This window comes from Staurois parvus, unplaced genomic scaffold (assembly GCF_062004578.1).
Source record: "Staurois parvus isolate SC_StPar_1 unplaced genomic scaffold, SC_StPar_1.0 ptg000672l, whole genome shotgun sequence".
Taxonomy (NCBI): Eukaryota; Metazoa; Chordata; class Amphibia; order Anura; family Ranidae; genus Staurois; species Staurois parvus.
This window is the reverse complement of record NW_028318468.1, coordinates 1,368,320-1,388,361: the sequence shown is the minus strand read 5'-3', so window position 1 is coordinate 1,388,361 and position 20,042 is coordinate 1,368,320. Positions and strand designations below refer to the sequence as shown.

Genomic DNA, 20,042 nt, shown 5'->3' with positions numbered 1-20,042 from the left:
TTTGCTTTAGTTTTGAATAGAGTGGAGATGGAGTAGAACCCCTGTCAGTTTTGTTTGCTGTCTGTGCCCCTGTTAATGAGTTTCACCCTCTCTAATTGTCCTGTATACCATTATCATTGAAAGTGAAAGTAAAAGAAAATCCCAAATTTTGGGTTGTCCCCAGAAAAGTAATAGAGGGGAAATCTTCCAATGCGGACACTAGTTCTGGTGACCTGAGGGTCCCCAAGGGATTCCTTTAATTTTCCAGGATTTCCTCTCACTTCCTGTTTGGCTATGGGGCAGAAAATTAAGGTAAAATGGGACACAGATGGTGAAAAAAAATCTGACAAGGTGCCTTGAAAAAGTTTTCCACATTTTGTCATGTTACAAACAAAAATTTAAATGTATTTTATTGGGATTTTATGTGATAGACCAACACAAAGTGGCACATAATTGTGATTGTGGAAGGAAAATGACAAATGGTTTTCAACGTTTTTTACAAATAAATCTGTGAAAAGTGTGGGGTGCATTTGTATTCAGCCCCCCAGAGTCAATACTTTGTAGAACCACCTTTGGCTGCAATTCCAGCTGCAAGTCTTTTTTGGGGATGTCTCTACCAGCTTTGCACATCTAGAGAGGGACATTTTTGCCCATTCTTCTTTGCAAAATAGCTCAAGATCTGTCAGATTGGCTGGAGAGTGCCTGTCAACAACAATTTTCAAGTCTTGCCACAGATTCTCAACGGATTCTCCCACCTGAGCTGTGGATCTCTGAAGCGCCTCCAGAGGTACCATGGGCCTCTTTGCTGATTCTCTGATTAATGCTCTCCTTGCACGGTCAGTCAGTTTAGGTGGACAGCCATGTCTTGGTAGGTTTGCAGTTGAGCCATACTCTTTCCATTTTTGGATGATGGATTGAACGGTGATCTGTGAGATGTTCAAAGCTTGGGATATTTTTTATAACCTAACCCTAATTTAAACTTCTCTACAACTTTATCCCTAACCTGTCTGGTGTGTTCCTTGGCCTTCATTATGCTGTTTGTTCACTAATGTTCTCTAACAAACCTCTGAAGGCTTCACAGAACAGCTGTATTTATACTGAGATTATATTATACACAGGTGGACTCTATTTACTAATTAGGTGACTTCTGAAGGCAATTGATTCCACTAGATTTTAGTTAGGGGTATCAGAGAAAAGGGGGTTGAATACAAATGCACGCCACACTTTTCAGATATTTATTTGTAAAAAATGTTAAAAACCATTTATCATTTTCCTTCCACTTCAGAATTATGTGCCACTTTGTATTAGTCTTTCATATAAAATCCCAATAATATATATATACGTTTTTGGTTGTAAAATGACAAAATGTGGAAAATTTCAAGGGGTTTGAATACTTTTCAAGGCACTGTAACCTTCCTTTGCTCTAAATAAATAAATAAATAATAAAAAAAAGGTTTGCCTATAGTTCTACTTTAAAGCAGCATGAGGGAAAATAACATTACTGATATCACAGGGCTGCGATACCACACATGTTATTCTACTGATAAAAAATTCAAGAAGTACAGTAAATTTATGTCATAATTACTTAACACATGTGCAAGCAAGGGACCAGGAAGACGGGTTTCAGTACAGAACGATGTCAGCATATGACTAATCTGTCCTTGTTTACTGGAACACTTGATTTACCTAACAAAGTAAGTTTCCAACAAAAAGGACAGTCAATAAGTTTTGACTTTAAACATTAGACTAGAGTGAACGCTGTGTTTGGGACTGAAAAAAGTGAAATTCTATGGTAGTATACTTATGGCCATAGCTAAGATGTTACCTAAAATGTAACACCCTTCCAGTTAGGTGCTAGGATTTGTATAGTTAGGAGTGGTATATCTGTGTTTCTATGTTTAATAGAGAGACTGTTAGGAAAATCTAATTGGGTTCTCTGCTTAAGAGAGTGCTGTGATGGATTAGTAAGGTGTGCTCATGATTCTCTGGAGCTGCTGAGTTTGCCCTGAGTTCTGCTCACCTAGAGCCTTCCAGAACCTGGGACAGAACTAGGCAAATGAGCAGCATGAATATGGATACAGTCCTGGCCAATTGCAGGGGAGAGTGGCCCCATTGCATGCTGGGAGTGGTATTTATGTCCTGTGAGCACATTGGTTCAGCATCTTTCCCTGGAGAGGATTGCACCAAGCCAGTTTGGAAGCAGGCTTGCCTCGCCTGGCATATGCCGCCAGGCGGGCCTCAGGTGGGTGAACTGAGGGCCTGAAGTTAGAAAGAGTGACTCTGGTTCTACAGTAAGCTGACTGAGGGGAGCTGTCTGCCAAAGATCTGTGTGGTATCACTGGAGAGCATCGCTTAGAAAATTGTAAGGAGGCAACCATTCTGTCCTTGGGCCTTGTGAGTACAGTCATTGAGGAACATGGGGGCTCTGAGTGCTTGGCTATCCCTCTGGTGCTTGATAGTCAATGTGGGTCTGAGAAAAGGGAACACAGGCTGGTGTTCTGAAGAGCTTGTCCAACTGTTGCTACTGCAAAAGACCTCGCTCAGTTCTGTTACTTTTGGACTGCGACAGTCTGTTGTAACAGGCCCGTACCTGAGGAGCTCAGTCCTGCAACTGCTACTACCACTAATGGAACTTTACTCTCTCCTAAACTACTTGTTACTACAAATTAAAGAGAAGTCTGCCATAGGCTTTCAGCCAGAACTTCAAAAAGTGCCTAACTAAGAGGTCAGCTAGACGTCCTCAGTGTGACTAGTTCTAATTTTGAGTATCTTATGCATATATTTTTTTTTTATCTCCCCACTGGAGATTTTTTTCCTCACTTCCTGTCTTGGTGACAAAGTTGCCACTGGGACAGGAAGCAAGGGGAAATCTCCCCAGACAGCAGTAGAACTTCAGAGTTTCTCCCTCTCAACTATGTATGTTTTCTCTGAAGGTAAGCTTTAGAAATTAATACGTATGTATAGATCAGGGGTGGGCAACTGTGGCCCTCCAGCTGTTGTTGGACTACAAGTCCCATGAGGCATTGCAAAACCGACAGTTACAAGCATGACTCCCAAAGGCAGAGGCATGATGGGACTTGAAGTTCATCAACAGCTGGAGGGCCATAGTTGTCCATCCCTGGTATAGATGCTACTCTTTCTCAGCTGAACAGGAAAAAACCATGATGCAAAAGGCATAGTTTAGGTGGGCTACCATTTCAAATACAATAAGTGTTTCACAGCCACAACATTTTTAACAACGTCAGATACTAGAATGCATAATATTGCATTATTGATTTTATTAAATGACTCCAGAGTCTTCATTTCAAAACAATACCCTTCTTTCCCATTTGGTGAAGTTTATCTTCAGCAACTATAGGTAGATTTTGTCACAGTGCCAGCACTGTGTGAACTCAAATGACAGACTTGGATATCTGTTCTCAGGGCTTGAAATCACAATGTCTTGGGAGCAGAGGGTGGTCTGAACAGTGGTGACGTTGTTAAACATTAAAAAAATGGTACTTTTCCATGATGCAGTTCAACTCAGAGATGGGAATATTAAGGCAATTCAAACAACACACCAAACAGAATTTGGGAAACTATGACTGCTGTCGGATTAGCAAGAAGATGCATGAGATTAGGACAGCTTGTTTATTCATATTACTCTAGAGAATGCCACAGTGGAGGTAAGTTTTATGAATAATGACTATAACCTCAGACATTTATACAAATACAGAGGATGCATTATAAGGAAATATACATGCTTTTAAAAATACTATTACCTGTATTACATATATATATATATATATATTTTTTTTTTTATTATTATTATATTATTATTATTATACAGTATTTTTATCGCGCCAAAGGGTTTGCTCAGCGCTGTACAATAGCAAAGGGGACAGAACATGAGACAAAACAGTAACAATACAATACACAAGCGGCCCTGCTCTTTCGAGCTTACAATATATATATATATATATATATATATATATATACATACATATACACACACACACACATATATATATATATATATATATATACACACACACATACAGTATATATATATACATATACACACTCACATACTATATATATATATATATATCCACCCACACATACAGTATATATATATATACAGTTGTGGCCAAAATTATTCAACCCCCACTGAAATTGAGTGTTTTGGCCAGTTTGACATTGCTTTTGATCATTCAGTCATCTTGCTTACATTTACATTAAAGAGGCACTTGTAGGTCAGACAAATATAACATAACAGTTATAATGAAATAACCACAAATGTCTTTTCTGTGCTCACAGCATTATCAGTTTTATTCAACCCCCAAGTGACATTCAATCTTAGTACTTAGTACAGCATCCTTTTACAGTTATAACAGCTTTTAAACGTGAAGCATAGCTTGACACAAGTGTCTTGCAGCGATCTACGGGTATCTTCGCCCATTCTTCATGGGCAAAGGCCTCCAGTTCAGTCACATTCTTAGGCTTGCGCACTGCAACTGCTTTCTTTAAGTCCCACCAGAGGTTCTCAATCGGATTTAAGTCTGGTGACTGCGATGGCCACTCCAAAATGTTCCAGCCTTTCCTCTGCAACCATGCTCTAGTGGACTTGGAGGTATGCTTGGGATCATTGTCCTGTTGAAAGGTCCAACGTCTCCCAAGCCTCAGGTGTGTGACGGACTGCATCACGTTTCCATCCAATATCTCCTGGTACTGAAGAGAATTCATGGTACCTTGCACACGCTGAAGCTTCCCTGTACCTGCAGAAGCAAAACAGCCCCAAAGCATGATTGACCCTCCACCATGCTTCACAGTAGGCAAGGTGTTCTTTTCATCATAGGCCTTGTTCTTCCTCCTCCAAACATAGCGTTGATCCATGGGCCCAAACAGTTCTAATTTTGTTTCATCAGTCCACAGAACACTATCCCACAACTTTTGTGGTTTGTCCACATGGCTTTTGGCATACTGCAGTCGACTCTTCTTATTCTTTGGAGACAGCAAGGGGGTACGCCTGGGAGTTCTGGCACGGAGGCCTTCATTACGCAGTGTGCGTCTTATTGTCTGGGCTGAAACTTCTGTACCCACATCTGACAAATCTTTTCTCAGTTCCTCAGCAGTCACACGGGGACTTCTCTCCACTCTACGCTTCAGGTAGCGCACAGCAGTCGAAGTCAGCATCTTCTTTCTGCCACGACCAGGTAGCGTTTCAACAGTGCCCTTTGCCTTGAATTTGCGAATGATGCTTCCTAAGGTGTCTCTTGGTATGTTTAACATCTTTGCAATCTTCTTATAGCCATTGCCCTTCCTGTGAAGAGAAATCACCTCTTCTCTTGTCTTCCTGGACCATTCTCTTGCCTTCACCATGTTTGTAACCACACCAGTAAATGTCTAGAAGGAGCTGAGTATCACAGTCATTTTAAAGCTGCCTAATTGGTGCTTATTATGCTTGATTGCTGCTCGGTGACATCCACAGGTGTTTTCAATACCTGATGGAAAGCACCTGTATGAACCTCTGTTCTTCAGAGTGGTAGTCTTTAAGGGGTTGAATAATTGTGGCAATGAAGAAACCACATAAGAACCATTTACTACTGTATTACATAAACAATTGATGTCATTTTAGTTGCATTTGGGTAGTTACAACGTCCTTGTAGGATTTGATTCTGAATACAATTCCAAATGTACACTATAGTCCCTAAACCCCTTTACAGCATTGGGGGTTGAATAATTTTGGCCACAACTGTATATATATATATATATATATATATATATATATATAAATAAAACGCACATGGAAGTGTGCTTGGAATTTTACATATGTGTGTTTTATTTTTACATATTTGAACTCACTGTTGATGCTATAACATGTAGCACAGTCAAATTATATATAAAAATCATGGAAGCTCGAAATACCTAATTCATCAGTGGCATCGTGTTTACAAAAAAATTTATATTTTATTTACTTTTCCATTTGGGTTGGTTTACTAAAGTCATTGAGACTGTTTACATTTGAAAGAGTATGTTCATTTAGCTTAGTGTTCAGTTTAATTATCCCATAATGAGCAAACAAAATCTTGATTTTTAATGTCTCTCACAAATTATTGGATATTCAAAGTAAACGTAGCTTTACTTTATTCAATAACCTGCGAAAAACATTCACTTTCCTAAATGAACAGTCTCTATTCTTTTAAAAAAGCAATACCATTGAGTGTAAATTATTTGCTGCTTAGCAGTTATTTTATGCTGCTTGAAAAGTTTATTCAGAACCCAAAAATCCTGAATAATTTAAATGTTGTGGCACCTCTAATTTAAATCAAACTGCGAATCCTTTTTGATATTTCTATGCCACTGTATTTACAAATAATTTTCTAGACTGGGGTACCAAAAGTGGTGCAAAAGTTGGTATCATAAAACAACACAATAAGAAATATGTTCTGTAAACTTAAGTGTTGTTTTACTAAAGAAGTACATTATTTTACTTAAAGGTTATATAAAATAATAATTGATTTAAAATGGTAATTCCAAAAGTCCTTTTAGACCTTTTGAAATCTGTAGCTTTCATTAAAGTAGAATTCTGGGATGCAACTAACTAATCTTAAAGTGTTACTAAACCCACCACAGTGAAATCAGTCTGTATATGCAGTAAAGCATGTTTGTTATACTCACTGTGGAACCTAAGGAGTTAATCCTCTGCATTGTGTAAAAAAAGGTGTTTGATCCTGACTTCTCTGATCCTCCCCTTCTTCCAGTGCCCCCCTCTTATCTCCTGATAAGGCATATTGTGTGGCCACTGTATATTATAATAAATTGTCAGTTTTTATAAACGATAAAGCACTGTTAGTTTGCCTATATTTTTCCTATACTGTATGTGTAAAAAGGAAGGAGCTGAATCAGCAGTGAAGGAGAGTCTTGACAGAGGTCTTACCACTAATAAATGTCCATTTAATGGATGCAAGCCATTTTTGACTAAACTTAATTGTGCAGTCAAAAATCTCAGGTGAGAGCACAACTGGTGTTGGTGTTGGTGAAGGCACATTGTATATGAAAGAATCACGATATGGAGATGGACTTTATTATTTAGTAGTTTTTTCTTTATATTTATATAATTCTTTCACATTGGTATTTTTAAGAATAGTTGGGCATATTCTGGAATTCTACTTTAAAGTGTGCGTCAAAGCCATAGATGGATAGAATGAGGAATGATTAGAATTCCTGTTGATATTTAACAATTAACTGGGGCTCCATTATGGAGATTTGCCCTCACTTGCTGACCCGGTGACAACAGTTTTATCAGACAGGTAAATCTCCATTGGGACATAAACAGAAATATAAATTTAACAGGGGTTTTAGCCTTTTCGCTACTCTACTAAAAGGTTTTATTTCTCTCTGTTCTGCTGTTGACGAGTTCCTATCATGTCCTATCTGATAAAACATTGTCAGCAGGACAGGAAGTGCGAAGAAATCTCTTTAATGAAGCAATAAAAACCCAGTCAGCACAAGGGATACTACTTACATGCAATGAGAAGTGTTCCTTCTGCTGGAGGCTGCTTTCTAAGTTGAAATCTTCCATCCCCTGCCCCCCATACCCCAGCAATGGTATTCTTCCAGTGCTGCAGGGGTTAATACGAGCTGCTGGATCTGTCATAGGCACTCATCAAGCATACCTACTATGCCCACCCTTTCTGACACCCTCCTCTGTTCATAGAAGCTGTACTGTAACCAGGGGTGGACTGACAACTCATGGGGCCCCCGGGCAATAGGGGATCATGGGGCCCCTGTGTCCTTGCCCAAACTCAAAAAGCCTATGAAAAAGGTACCAGGGGCATCTCTTGGGGCCCCCTACTGACCCTGGGCCCTAGGGCAGTGCCCGAGTTTTCAAATGGTCAGTCCGCCCCTGACTGTAACTTGCATCAGTGAAAAGTGCTCTATGATAGAAGGATGAGCAGATGAATGAAAGATCTGTCTACTCCATTTCATTGATGGAAGCTATAGCACAGCTTCTTTTAATGGAAGAAGGGGATGGAAGGGACAGGCAATGCAGTCAGCACTCTTGGCAAGTGCTTATAATAGGTACAGTGGTTCATATTAACCCCTGCAGCACTGGAAGATTACCACAGCGGGGTATGGGGGGGGCAGAGGATTGAACATTTTAACTAAGAGAATAGCCTCCAGCACAAGGGAAATTTTTCATTCAATGTAAGTACTGTCCCATGTGCTGATTACAATAAAACAAAATAAGAAAACTTAACTTTGACTTTAAGATAAAAATGTCCTATGGTTCTTGTTCCGGCACTTCCTGTTATGGGTTAGCAGGCTTCCAATTATACTCCTCTGTTGTCACCCTGTCACATGTGCCCTTGAAGATTACAAGTAGCTGTGCTATCACACATTGCTCAGGCATGGTTTTACACAACACCTGAATAGCCACATTATAAGCAAATACACTATATAAAAAAGCAATCTCCCCAATGTTCTTCAAAGTAAAATGAAAAAAACATGTTCCATACCGTATACAAATCATAGATCTTGTATTTGTATCATTATTTTACTGTTGCTACAGTAATCTTTTTGTGTTCCTAGGTAATGCAAAAATCATTTCTCACTGCAAGCCAACTCAGTTTGATAAAAAAATACTGACATGGACAGGACGTTTTAAATCAGAAGAGGATATTCCACCAACCATCTCGTAAGGTTTCATTCAAATTGCTTTCACAACAAATATTGTAGTGGACAAGCAGGGATATTACTAACTAAGCTTGTACAGTAAAGCTTGAAAATATAATACACTGTCCACATGCCACTAAATGAAGACAACGGACCAATGCTGCTACAGTACAGGACTTTTTTTGCACAGTCCAAGACTAGTGGTTTGTGTTGTGTGTATAAGAAATTAGTATTATTAGATATTTTTGTTTGGGAAAGTCCATTCATTCCCAAATTAAATATTATAAGCAAACAAAAACTTTGAACTTTGGACAAGTCATCAACTGTACTGAGAATTTTCATACAAATGTTTGTGCGAATGTTCATCAGAAAATCCACTAGTGTATAGCCAGTTTAAATAACTGTGTCCCCAGAATAAAATTAGATTACATTTAAGATGCAATAATCAAGATAGGAAATAGTAGGTGCCCAAACACTATGCTTGCATAACAGAAACCCAGTAGATTATTTAAAGGCTTTTAACTTTTAATTGGAGTGTACTTTTAGACTTAATTTAGTGTAGCACCACCTTTGTAAGGGCCGTTTGTATTTTGCTTAGGTTTCCACCTTTGTTTCCTGCAGCCAGGCACCAGGTATTTTCACAACCAGGTACACACACAATTCCGCTCGTTGCCTTCAATGACCAGTCTAGGGGATGTTTGTTTTTGGAGTTTTATTGTAGAAATGGGGATAGGGATAGGGAATGTAGTAGGATTCTCCACAATTAGAACTATTCACACTTAGGACATCTAGCTGATCTCTTAGTTGAGCACTATTTAGGTCTTGGCTGAAGCAGATAGCAGACTTCCCTTTAATTTGTAGCAGCAAGTAATTTAGGAGTAAGCAAAGTCCCTTTTTCAGTGGTAGTAGATACAGGGCTGAGCTCCTCAGGTACAAGCCAGTTACGACAGACTGTGACAGCCCAAAAGTAATCATAGCTGAGCAAAGTCCTTTGCAGTTGGACAAGCTCTTCAGAACACTAGCCAGTGTTCCCTTTTCTCAGACCCACACTGATTATCAAGCACCAGAGGGGTAGCAAAGCACTCAGAACCCCCAAGTTCCTCAATGACTCCACTGAAGTGAGAAAGGGCACCAGAGGCAAGAATCAGCTGTGGCATGTGCCTATATTCAGGAAGGTGCCCAGAGCTGCAGCTCCAATAGGCTTATGTCCTGTGTGCATTTCATATGTCTTCTGCTATTGAGACAGAAAGTGTGGCACGTGCCATGCAGAATGCTCGTGGGGGGGGGGGTTTGAACCCACCCCCCTTATCTACACCCCTGGGTATGCCTGATTTTTAAACTCTAAATGTACACTGTCCTCTGGTCCCACTGTTCTCCCTTTATTTGACTTTCGGCTGCAGTTCCTATCCATCTGCAACCCTGTTAGGCCTCTTGCACAGTTACTCACAGACGTAAAGCACAGCGTATGGGTTTAAAATACATCTGTTGATGTGGCACCTGAGAAGCGCTGATGCAGCACATTTTTGCCCATTGGACTGCATTACAGAAAACACCATGCACTTGTAGCTGCCAGCACTGGAGCATAATTGCGTATGTGTATGGGCATATTTTTCAAAATGTAATGGGTGTAAGGCTGGAGGAAAACACTGCAAGAGCCTGTGCATCCCACAGGCTTTTGCTTAGTAAATATGGTAGAGCTGTGTTCACTTTGAAAACCCATGAATGGATGCTTGACATGAACGCAGCTTCCCCTCATTTACAATGCTATTCACTTTCAAAAGTAAACATGCTCCATTCTTTTAGTAAATTAACCCCAATGTGTTTTCAAGCCCCCTTAAAATAAATTGTAGCACAAAAATTACATTAATATTTTTTATGATTTAAATACAGTTTTTTTCAAGACAACTTCATTTTAAAAGAAAAGACAAAAGTTCAAATTTTGCTGCAAAATAAAGATGGTTATAGAGATTGAATGTAAAAATGTCAAGTAACAACTGTCAAAAAGCAACTGAACAACACCCCATCTCTATTCCTTCAGGAGTACATTGGATCTGTATAAGAACAAGCTGTGTAGACTTAATTAATACTGATACGTGATATCCGTCTGTGCCACAAGGCTATTGTATACGTGACAGTTACAGCACAGGTCTTGCCAAAAACTGACTCTCATCTGAAGATGAAAGCTACTGCTGACCTTCCTTTGCCATCCATTTATGTGTTTGTTCTGTTCTAAATTCAAAATCAATTATAGTTATAATTTCCACTCATTAAATAATTTAGGATGTTCTGGTGTTCAAGTCCAGCCATTTTCACGGTACTGAAACAGTTTTTAATGAGAGTTTTCTGTTTTATAGAAAAAAACCCTGATATTTATTTATTACAGATACTTATATTACGCTGTCAATTTAAGCAGTGTTTACCATATATATTGTGCATTCACATCAGTCCCTAACCCTCAAGGGGTGTACAATCTAAAGTCCCTAACTTACATTAATACATACACATACTAGGATCAATTTAGACAGGAGCCAATTAACCTACCAGCATGCCTTTGGAGTGTGGGAGGAAATCAGAGTACCCGCAGGATACCCACACAGGTACAGGGAGAACATGCAAACTCTAGGCAGGTGGTGCCACGGTCAGGATATCAACAGATGTACAGTAATTATTTTATATTGTGTTGTTTATCAACTGGATACATTACACAAACATACTTAAATATTACTACTGTATTCCATCCTCTTGGCATTTAAAAAAAAACCTTTCCCCAAAAACGGTGTACCTGGCTATGTCACTTATCAGATAAAATGTTATTTGCATCTGTCAGTGTCTGCATTCAAGTTACAATATAACAATTATTATCAATAAATATAAAACATCTGCAACATCCTGGCACAGAGTGTTATCAATAGCATTAAACCTTTGGTCATACAGTTACTTTTTGCTCTCCTGTGACCCAGAGTAAGCTAATAGTAGACCATTGCCCGCTATCAACTGACATGGCAGAGCCTGGAAGGATCCCAACCAGGGGCGAACTGACCATTTGGAAACTTGGGCACTGCCTGAGGGCCCCGGGTCAGTAGGGGGCCCCATGAGATGCCCCTGGTACCTTTTTTGTAGGCTTTTTTGAGTTTGGGCAAGGACACAGGGGCCACATGATCCCTATTGCCCATGGGCCCCATGAGTTGTCAGTCCGCCCCTGATCCCAACAATATTGGAATAGTGTTAGAGCCAACATGGGACAGCTGCAGCATCACACCATGGTGCAAGGAGGTGAATATGTGAGTTTTTTTTCAAATCCCACACTTCTCCTTTAAAGCTGAAATTTAAAAACAAAATCTCTACTTCTACTTCTCTACCTCTAAAATCTAGCTTTAGTCACATCACTTACCTCCAATGAAGTATGTCCAAAATTCTTCAGACAGCTGAATCCTGGAGAAATCTTCACTGCAGGGATGCCTGTCCTCTTCCTGTCTCTGAACTTCTTATGCTGTGGGGGATTGACAGCGTCGGGTCTTCAGGCAGAAGCTTTAAAAGTTCAACTTCAGTTTGCTTCTTCACCCATGTACGGCAGTAAGCTTGTATACATACATTTTTTGCAGAAGTCTTAAGTTTAGTCATATGGTGTTCCTGATTCTCCTCTTCCTTCAGAAGTGAACAGATCCTGAATGCCATAGAAAGCCGTGCTGTATAATGACAACCTCCTGTGAGTCCAGGGTGGCTGGATGATGAATGAGGAAAGAACAAAGAGAGGGCGCACAGGCCTAGTGCATTACTATAAAAAATGTTTAATAAGAAATAAAATAGGTGTTCGGGGCTCTAAGGAAGAGGCAAGTCCTCGAAACGCGTCAGCCTATTGGATGTCTACATTCCCCATTACAGACTGTTACTCAGCGCAGTGTTGACCCAGCTAATCTTTTATGATGTGCCTTGACTTTATTGTCGTTTGTGAGTACAACACCTATTTTATTTCTTATTAAACATTTTTTATGGCTGGATGATGCCCTGGGCTCACATGAAGTGGGCCGAATAGCACTGGGCATCATTCAATCCAAAAGACTGGACAACACTTAGTCCCAAAGAGACACGAGGAGGACAGCCATCTCTGCAAAGAAAATTTCACCAGGATCCAGCTGTCCAAACAATATGGGACATATTTCATTACAGGTAGGTGATGTGACATAAGCTGTAGGGATTTTGTAAGCTAAACTTTATCTTTAAAGGTCAACTCCAGCTTGCTCACTCACCCATGAGTCCAGGGTGGCCAGATGATGCCCTGGGCTCACAGGAAGTGGGTTGAATAGCATTGGGCATTATTCAGTCCACAAGACTGGGCATCATTCAATCCCGAAGATGATTTGCACTTGATCGCAGAGTGGTAAGACAGCAGCAGACAGTGCCAAAGACAGGGTGAGTATAGAAGCAAGAGCAAAACGTACAAAGAGATTCATTTTTAGATACAAAACTGTGACTAGATAGTAAGATTGTGTGGTAATAAACAATGCTTATGTAAGTGAGCTGAATAAGAACATTTTACATCTCAATATACTGTTTTCTTTTGTTTAGGCTGGAAACGCTGGTTAGTGCTAGGAACAAAGCCCGCATTAAAGCTTGCTACCTTATGATTGCAGCTACTATTGTAGGTTGCTTTGCAATGGTTGTATCCGGAAAAAAGGTAAGAAAGCTTAAAACCAAATAATTTTCCTTAGATAACGCCTATATTAGCTGCTCTTCCCCCACTATTTTTAAACATCACACAATCCTCAAGCAAACAAATATACATTATAGGATTTAAAAATCACTAAATACCATTAGGCTATGTAACAACTGCTCTTTCTAAATTGCCTGCTGTGTAAACTAGATGTCAAACAAGATTGTACGAGTACAATCACTCTTTCTTCTACATATCAACATTTCACTCTAAAACAGCAGAGAATAACCAACTTGCATTGTGACATCTATGTTTTATAGTTTATTCACTGATATAATTTTATTCTGTATTCTAGTTTGCTAGAATGGGAGTATATTCATTTATAAAGACAATGCTAAGTGATTTTGTATATATCTTGCTGTTAGGACTACAAAATACTATTTCAAACATTGCTTTTCATTTTTGTGGTCAAGTCAATATGAAATAGTACATATTGTAGCACCCTGCTAGATAGGTTGCACAGGATGATTAGGTAAATTTAGCTCTTTTTTGGCTCCTCTGTAATCAGTGGAGGTTTGTGGGCTGTTCTGGACTTCACTGGCTGCAGGTTTGATTGTCTCCCTTTGCCTTCTGGAGTATTCTAGAATGTAGTGGTTTGGAAAAGGCAAATCAGCTTGTAGCCTACTGTGTATTTAGTTAGTGTCAAGCTGCCCCAGTCAGAGTGAAATAGTTAATGCTTTGCCTCCTTTTCCCGGAGTGTTTGCGGGCTTTGGGGTCCAGCCTCCCCCCATTTTCTATAAAAGAGAAGAGTTTAGGGCTCCACATAGAGAGGAGAAATGAGCAAAGGAATATAAATGCCCTCTGGCTCTGGGGAACACTTGGAGAAACACATAGGGAACACATTCAGCTGCAGACTTGCTGGGATCTCTGGTTGGCTCTCAAATGCCAACTCGTCAGAAGATCCCTGGAACACAGACTTCTCTTTTGGAGCATCTCCAGGCATAAACTTTTCTCAGAGACTTCATCTGTGCACGTAACCTAGAGCAGCTACAGTTAGGTTCAGCTAAGAAAAGGACATTATTTCATGTTATACATGTACATGTTTTATCAAGTTCACAATAAAAGTTGATTCTACTGTTTAGAGCCATGTCTGAAGGGGTGTCCTGGTGTATTACTAAAGAACTTGGGTTCATGACCACAGTATGGGGTATATGTAACATTGCTACAAGAGAAGTTCATGAGTAATCAAAAGGGAGAAAAAGCAACCAGTCATTGGCATGGTACCTGTTTGGTGACTGGTTCTCCAGTAACAAGGGGGTCGGTGCTTTGACTCCCTCCCTAACTGTCTGTCTCTGCCGGTCATCGGGAGTGGACTAGCGTTACAGAGATCTAAGGCCTGGTCACTAAGTACGGGAAGAGAAGAGTTAAGTGAAAGCACATGTGAGGTCTGTGCTATGTGCTTGGAGGACCCCATTATGTTACTGGGAATGAGGTAACAGAATTACACTAACTAGTGGCATGGGCAGAGGCTTAACCTGTCCCTCTGAATGCAACACATACATCAGTAAAACTGTGTAGGGCATGGGACAAAACATCTTAAGGAGGAACTCTGTATTTTGGGTACTGCACACATGTGCTTCACTCTTTAGTTGGAAAGTCACCTTAATGTTTGATTTTTCACTTGACCGCAGCTCCTTCCTGGTTCTGTGCATTGGTGAGCATACTTTCAAGCTAAACGTTATCCCACATTCAAGGGTCAGTTACCCCAATCAATGCCTGGCGTAGCCTGGGGTAGGCCTATGTGACCCACATTTGATGCCCAATGAGTTAATGGGGAGTATGGAGGAGGTACCACTCATCTACTCTATAAGCAGCCTGAATATTTATATTGACTTAGCCAATCCCTGAGAGAGAGTGTTTAGTAGGTGGCAGGGGAGTACATAAATAGTGTGGGCATGGGGCAGTCCAGTTTATGTCCAGTAGAAAAAGTTCTCAGCCTGAAGAGCTTCTGCCCTTCTGGCCAGCCCAGCTGAAATTTACGCGTGCTCTTCGAGATCCCAACTAGGCCAGAGCTGGGGGACCTATTTTTATGAGAATCTTTGGAACTAATCAAGGGATTTCACTGAAAATCTGTTCTAAAGAGCTCAATGATGAATGTCTGGCTGATATTGGAAGGAGGCATCCATTTCTAGAGGAGCTTTTTAGCTCTAAAAAACATGGTAAAATGCATCAAACTGTCATTTTGGGGCTTTTTTTGAGCAAAGATTTTATTTTTTTTTTTGTGTAAAAAACACTAAAAACCGCAAACGCAGAAAAACGTGGCTTTTTAATATGACTTTACACAGCTAATGCTACCAGCGTTATTAACCACCTCCCGCCCGCCATATAGTACAATGACGGGCGCAAGGTGGTTCTCTCGTTCTGGGAGGATGTCATATGACATCATTCCATTCTAACCATGCATGCGCAGCTCCAGGAGCACGCAGCGTGGCGATCAGTGGTGCGCTGTGTCCCTTGGACACAGCGGATCACTGATCAACGGAAAGAGCCGAAGATGTCGGCTCGGTCATGTGATCAGCTGTTTCCAATCACAGCTGATCACATGTAAATAGGGAAATGTCACGCTGACAGCTCGAGAGGAGAGGAGAGCCGGCAATCGGCATTCCTCAGAGGGGACATGTGCACTGATCATCAGGGCACTGATGATCAGTGTGTCTTGATAATTTGTGTAGCCCCAGCAGTGCCACCTGTCAGTGTCCATCAGTGCCAGCTGTCAGTGCTCATCCATGCCACCTGCCAGTGCTCATCAGTACCACATCAATGCCACATATCAGTGCCTACCAGTGCACATCAATGCCACATATCAGTGCCCATCTGAGCTGCCTTTCAGTGCCACCTATCAGTGCCAGTCAGTGCCACCTATCAGTGCTGCCAGTCAGTGCCACCAACCCACATCACGCCAAAACGTTCCAAGAGACACGTAGTAGCACAACCCATTTAAATCAACAAGCTGCCCTGTGCGTGTCACAGGTAAAACAAGCCAAAAACCACTCCCACTATGCTAGGTGTGAATGGAGCCTGAAAGTGAAAAGAACAATGAGGCTCCATTCACATCTGTGTGTTTCTGAATGCATGGTACACTGCACAGAAAAAGCACGCTTTGCCATGCATTTCATAAATGCACTGCACCAAAAATCACAGTTAGAAAACCACCACACTCCACTCTTTAAAAAGCAAAAATGCTCCAAAACACACCAAAAAAAAACGCATGCAGGAATGTGAGTTCCTGCTATGCAGAGATGTAAACGGGACTTGACAGCTGAATGTCTCCATCCACTCCCTCCTATTTACTTGTATAAAGATGGCCATACACTGTGCAATCTGTACAATCTCTTTACAATTTCCTTTAGATTTTCCAAAACTATGGAATAGGAGGACCCACCTATCTACCTAATCACTCTGTATCCAATCAGGCAGGCCCTTGCACTACATAACCAAAAAAGGAACAACTTAAAGTGGTTCAGTAGCGCAAAATATCATATAGTGAATAAAACAAAAAAACCTAAATATCAAAATATGACTTTTGATGAGAAAAAGTCCTAAATAAAGTCCTTAATAAACCCGCAAAAAAAATCTTCAAGTTCTCCAAGAAAGTTCACGTGTACAAAATTAAATGTCCCCCCTTTCGGGTGTGCACTCACCAAATGAATATGCCCCCTACTCGCATTAAGAAAATCGCTTTAAGAAAACAATTACTATCTCCCATACACCAAGATGTCACTTTCTTCAGTATGCACAGATATCATTCCATGGATTGGGTGGTAATAGGTATAAAGGCATTGAAAATGGTCCCAGCTAGCCTTCTTCCTCCTCACAGCGGGATCGTCCAACACATGTATTCTGAAAGGTAGAGGATTCTCTTCTTTTCATCTCACGATCTATGACTTGCTCTGGATTGGCTGCAGTTTGACCAGAGAGGACCTACCAATCCTTGCACTACATTGATGGTAGATCTAAAGGAGATTGTACAATCAGATTGTATAGTGTATGTGAACTATATAGAACTCAGAACACACGTATTACAGCTCTATTCACATAAGCTGTTATCTGTTCACTCAGCACACTCTGCCAAATGAATGATCTATGCAAGATGAAAATTAAGGTAGAAAAATAAAAATTGATGTCTATTTAGTGAGAACAGTGATCACTGATTGATTGCTTTTCATTTAATATTCGTGCACCTGGAAGTGGGTGGGAGGTAGGAAGGTAGATGATGCAGGATGTGTGTTAACGAGGTGAGCTGGTCATTTTCTTCCTGTGTCATGACCTGAAGTCTCTACAGGAAAGAAGGCAGAAGTCATGGAAAAGCTTTTATTTTTTTATAGCCAATCTGGACACTGAAATAAAGGTGGGTAGAAAAAGAGAAAGCTTTTGAACTTCTGCAAAAGAAGTACATTAATACTATATTGGTACATAGGGGAGCTGGAATTTAGAAAAAAAAAAGAAAAAAGATGAACAAAGGCAAACTTATCCTTTGACTAACTAGCCCCAACATAGAAGGAAACTGGCTTTTGCCATTAACAGACATAAAAATAACAAGTTATGGTTTCAAGGAACTGCCACTAGATGTCAGGATTAAGACCTTTAAGGTGGACCCCCCATTTTTATTTAACCACCTTCCGCCCGCCCTATAGTACAATGACGGGTTCATATGGGTACAGTGTTGCATGACCGAGCAATTGTCGTTCAAAGTGTGACAGCCCTGAAAGCTGGAAATTGGCCTGGGCAGGAAGGGGGTATAAGTGCCCTGTAGGCTAGTGGTTAAATGTCACATTTCATATACTCACCCACCCAGCGGATCCAGTGCTGTCCAGCTGAGATCCTCTTCTCTACTGGCAGAGCTCGGTCCCACTGTTTTGCTGTGACAACATTGTCAGGTTGCCTGCTGTTATGGGCTCAGCTGGCTGCTGCTCTCCTGATGATGGCCTGCTAAGCCCCTCCCCCTCCCCCTCCCATTTTTTAGTGAATGGAAGGCTTTGCCTCCTGGGATATGTGACATGCATATCTCAGGAGGCAAAGGGAGGACAGTGCACAAGGGGGGACGGGGACAGACAATTTATTTTTTTTAAAAAAGGGTAAATACATTTTTTTTAAAAAGAGCACTATCCTTGAACAGAATCAGAGCAGGGGTGGAGAGGAGGAATCATGTTGCAGAAGGTGAAGATCCAGTTTAATGCTTGCATAATGAAATGAAGTATTCCTGAAAACTATTATAGATACTTCTGCGCACCTGTCAGCACTTTTTCTTTACGTGTACTCTGAACTAGCCATGGGCAGCTCAGTGTACAAGTTTGGCTCTATTCTGTGCTGGAATCATGTTATCCCGGCCCAGCCAATGAGTATGCCCGAAGACTTTGAACTCAAAAGTAGATGGGGAGAAGATTAAACCACCGGCAACAAGGGGAAGAGTTGACATTGCAGCACTGTTAGGGGGGTTCTTTGCCGGGTAAATCTGCCATAGTGTATAAATATGCTGTGCATACTTGCGCATTTTGGCAAAAAGCTTCTGAGGGTCCAAAACTGTCTGGTGGTTTGGTTCCAATTTAAAGTTAACCTTCTAGCCATTTGACAGTTATGCTGGCCTCCTGGCCTGACTACTTTTTGATTCAGTAACCAGGAACAAACAAGCAGATCAGAAAATGCACAGAAAATTCTTAATTCTAAAGTGTGCAAGTTTGATTTATATGTGTTATAAGTTTTGCAGGCTGCCGCATGTCACGGGTCACTGTATGATTTATGTGTGTTATATGTTTTGCAGGCTGCCGCACGTCATGAATCACTGACAAATATGAACTTAGCAAAGAAAGAAATGTGGCGTAGAGAAGCAGAAAAGGAGCAGTTAGCCTCTTCAGCACAATCACAGAAATAGATATATTACATTGACAATTATGCTTTTATTGTAAGCTTGTTTGTGACCACACAGTATTCTCTTTCTCGCTTTTATTGTTTGTCTGTTTTTATTTTCTCAGTCAACCATTTAGGGTTTCAGAATTAAAATTATCGGAAGGAAGAACTCATCCTAACAACTTACTGATCACTATAAGAACCATAAAGCGTTCATTTAGACAATTGTTTGAGTCACGGGCAAACAATTCTTTGTTTATTCCTTTGGTGACGAACTTGTGGCCTGAGGATCTTAGCAGCCTGTAGTGGAAGCATTGATAGCTGTAATAGCAATGATAGCGAACAGTCTCTTGTAACATGTCTCCATTCATACCTGTAGTATGTGCTCTGTTTCTTATGATCACTTGCAGTATTTAAAACATTTTTGACAATGTACTATAGCAGGGCTTGAAAAAGCCGCCCGCCCACTCGCCAAATGCGAGGAGAAATTCCTCTGTGGCGAGCGGCTGCGAGCGGTGAGCACAGATGAAGCTTGGAGCGACTGCTCCTGCGCTCCAAGTCTCATTGTGAAGTCGAATTCCGGTTTACAACTTCCGGTTTCTGGCTTCTGCGGCACCGCCGCCGAGAGGACAAGTGCAGGAGAGGTCCGCTCTCCTCCACTGAGAGGAGACACCCTTTCCACTGCCGCGTGGGACTCGGGGGGACAGTAAGTACTGTATACAACACCGCCGCCGAGAGGACAAGTGCAGGAGAGGTCCGCTCTCCTCCACTGAGAGGAGACACCCTTTCCACTGCCGCGTGGGACTCGGGGGGACAGTAAGTACTGTATACAACATGTCATATCACTATA

The 20,042-nt window shown here is 40.9% G+C and overlaps 1 protein-coding gene across 1 annotated transcript; it reads left to right on the top strand.

Moving 5' to 3' along the window:
• The first annotated feature begins 3,559 nt into the window (after positions 1-3,559).
• Positions 3,560-19,217, top strand: FAM162B (family with sequence similarity 162 member B). Its single transcript, XM_089652134.1, has 4 exons — positions 3,560-3,644; positions 8,554-8,659; positions 13,204-13,312; positions 19,107-19,217. Exons 1-4 carry the CDS (start codon positions 3,560-3,562, stop codon positions 19,215-19,217), a joined length of 411 nt encoding a protein of 136 aa, XP_089508260.1.
• Positions 19,218-20,042: the final 825 nt, after the last annotated feature.

What these genes read in the sequence shown, in the direction of transcription:
- FAM162B (XM_089652134.1), top strand. Translation starts at nt 3,560, where the DNA reads ATGACTGCTGTCGGATTAGCAAGAAGATGCATGAGATTAGGACAGCTT. An exon ending in TAGAGAATGCCACAGTGGAG is followed by an intron (nt 3,645 to 8,553) that starts GTAAGTTTTATG and finishes TTGTGTTCCTAG; the next exon opens with GTAATGCAAAAATCATTTCT. An exon ending in GATATTCCACCAACCATCTC is followed by an intron (nt 8,660 to 13,203) that starts GTAAGGTTTCAT and finishes TCTTTTGTTTAG; the next exon opens with GCTGGAAACGCTGGTTAGTG.